The following is a 1,992-nucleotide window of genomic DNA, read 5'->3' on the forward strand; positions in this document are numbered from 1 at the left end:
GAGATTAAACTAACAGATTCTGTCCGCAGGTAAATCTGGACCTTGAGGAAGATTTATCATTAACGTGAAAACTGAGATCGGTCAGATAGATACAAATATAAAAATGTAGAGAGGAACATCTGCAGGTCTCTGGTGGTCATTTCTTATAAACACATTCACCTCCAACTCATTTGGAGCTGACCAATGGGAAATAAGCCAATGATTGTGGTTATAATCCATCCTTAAAAAACATCAGCTGAGGTGAAAAGGTAAGTGTTGTCCATTTTAACTGCTGCTCAGCTAATCAATCTGTCAACAACGTCACCAGTGATAAAGTTGGTTATATTTCAGAAAAGATTAGCTAAATCTTAATAAGAGCCACTTACGTTGACTAAAAGTGATGAAAAACCAGCTTGAGCCATCTGTAGACCAAAGCCCCGACCCTGACTGCTAATGCCTATAAACCACACAGAAAATAGATAAAACACTGTTTACCTACAAGAAAAAAAAAACATAAACCAAAGGAAATGTCGTGCTAGCTGACCTTCCAAAGAGAAAATTCGTTCTCCCAGGGCGTCTACAATATCTTTCAGAGCAGATTCATCTGTAACTTTGAAGAAGTGCTCCTCATCAGGGTCACTGGCAATAAACCGGATTTCTTTAAGAAAGGCCTCAGGGTTAATCCCTCGTCGGTTGTAATAACCCAGAACCTGAAAGTGCACAAAAGTAAGAAGTAGTGAGCCCAAAGATAATAAATTCATTAAAAATAATAAACATTGTCTTAGTTTGATGGAAAAAGGGAAAAAGTGAGCAGAAATTCTGTGTAGGAGTTTGAGACACGACAGCTTGGATGGAATGTATTATTTATTTATTTCTTAACCTTTTATCCACTCAGCATTTTTCCTTTTCCCATATTACACCCCTATTGGTCAATGGTCCATGTGTGCGTACAGTAGTAGTCATTCAAAATTTCCCCACCTTCCTTGAAGGGCACTTGGCTGGTCTCCTAAAATTACTTTTAAAACATCAATATTTGTACTAAAATATGCTTTCTTTATAATTTGTGGACATTAGGATCTAAGCGGAAGTGCCATCTCGTTGTTAGTCCTGTAAAGGGCTGGTTATGCAGCAGTGTGTCGCAGTGAGCTTGTTGTAGTTTTTTTTTATTTCTGCCCAATATTGAAGTATGGTCTGTGCTATGTTATTTCACGCCACAACACCAGAGGGCCAATCAGGAACTCGCTGTGGGTCTAGATACGGCCGAGGCGGTAAGGAGGTAGGAGCAAGGTTGTACAACAACGGAGGAAGATGAGGGCCAAAAAGAACGGATATCCAGGTGGAAAAAGTGTCCCAGCGTTCTCGCGCACCTCGCTCTTCTAGCTGCTCCATCTTCACCAGTCGTTTCCACAATGGCAGTCAGACAAACAAAACAAGCCGGTAAGGAACCAAACAGGAAATACGCATAGTGTAGGGCGGATGGAGATCTGACCAATCAGAGGACTCCTGTCTGCAGCACTGACTGTGGTGAGCTACCATTTTGGGGAGGTGCAGCAGTGTTTGCGGAGGTGGGGGGGCATATATGCGTTGATTGCGAACCGCACGCAGGGGACCTGGTTTCTGACTATAAATCAGCCATAATTCAGTGAAAGGGTGGAATAAGAGTAAAAGAGGGGTCACTGCAGTGGCTGGAAGTTGGAGGGGATTTTGCTGACAGTTGCAGGGTAATGGGCTGCCATTCGGTTGGCGTTTGACTGGGAAGGGCCATTTTGAATGGCTGCTACTGTATTTTCTCTCAGTTTCAACATTAAAAACTATATTATTAACCTTCCACCTTTTCCACCTTACCTATACTGACATACACTATATTGCCAAAAGTATTTGCTCACCTGCCTTGACTCACATACGAGCTTAAATGACATCCCGTTCCTAATCCATAGGGTTCAATATGACGTCGGTCCACCCTTTGCAGCTAGAACAGCTTCAACTCTTCTGGGAAGGCTGTCCACAAGGTTT

At 42.4% G+C, this 1,992-nt stretch overlaps 1 protein-coding gene across 1 annotated transcript in view; it reads right to left on the bottom strand.

Annotated features, from left to right (window-relative positions):
* Positions 1–365: 365 nt before the first annotated feature.
* LOC107081167 (integrin alpha-11-like) overlaps positions 366–1,992 on the bottom strand; it is a gene marked incomplete at its 3' end in the record, with an annotated part of 8,292 nt that continues 6,665 nt past the window's right edge. Inside the window, exons 4-5 of the mRNA XM_015369367.1 lie at positions 524–689; positions 366–436 (exon numbers count right to left, since the gene is read on the bottom strand). Of these exons, the coding sequence (XP_015224853.1) occupies positions 366–436; positions 524–689 (237 nt within the window). The remainder of the gene's footprint in view (positions 437–523; positions 690–1,992) is intronic.

This window comes from Cyprinodon variegatus, unplaced genomic scaffold (genome assembly GCF_000732505.1).
Source record: "Cyprinodon variegatus isolate N-32 unplaced genomic scaffold, C_variegatus-1.0 Scaffold3225, whole genome shotgun sequence".
In the NCBI taxonomy this organism is placed as follows: Eukaryota; Metazoa; Chordata; class Actinopteri; order Cyprinodontiformes; family Cyprinodontidae; genus Cyprinodon; species Cyprinodon variegatus.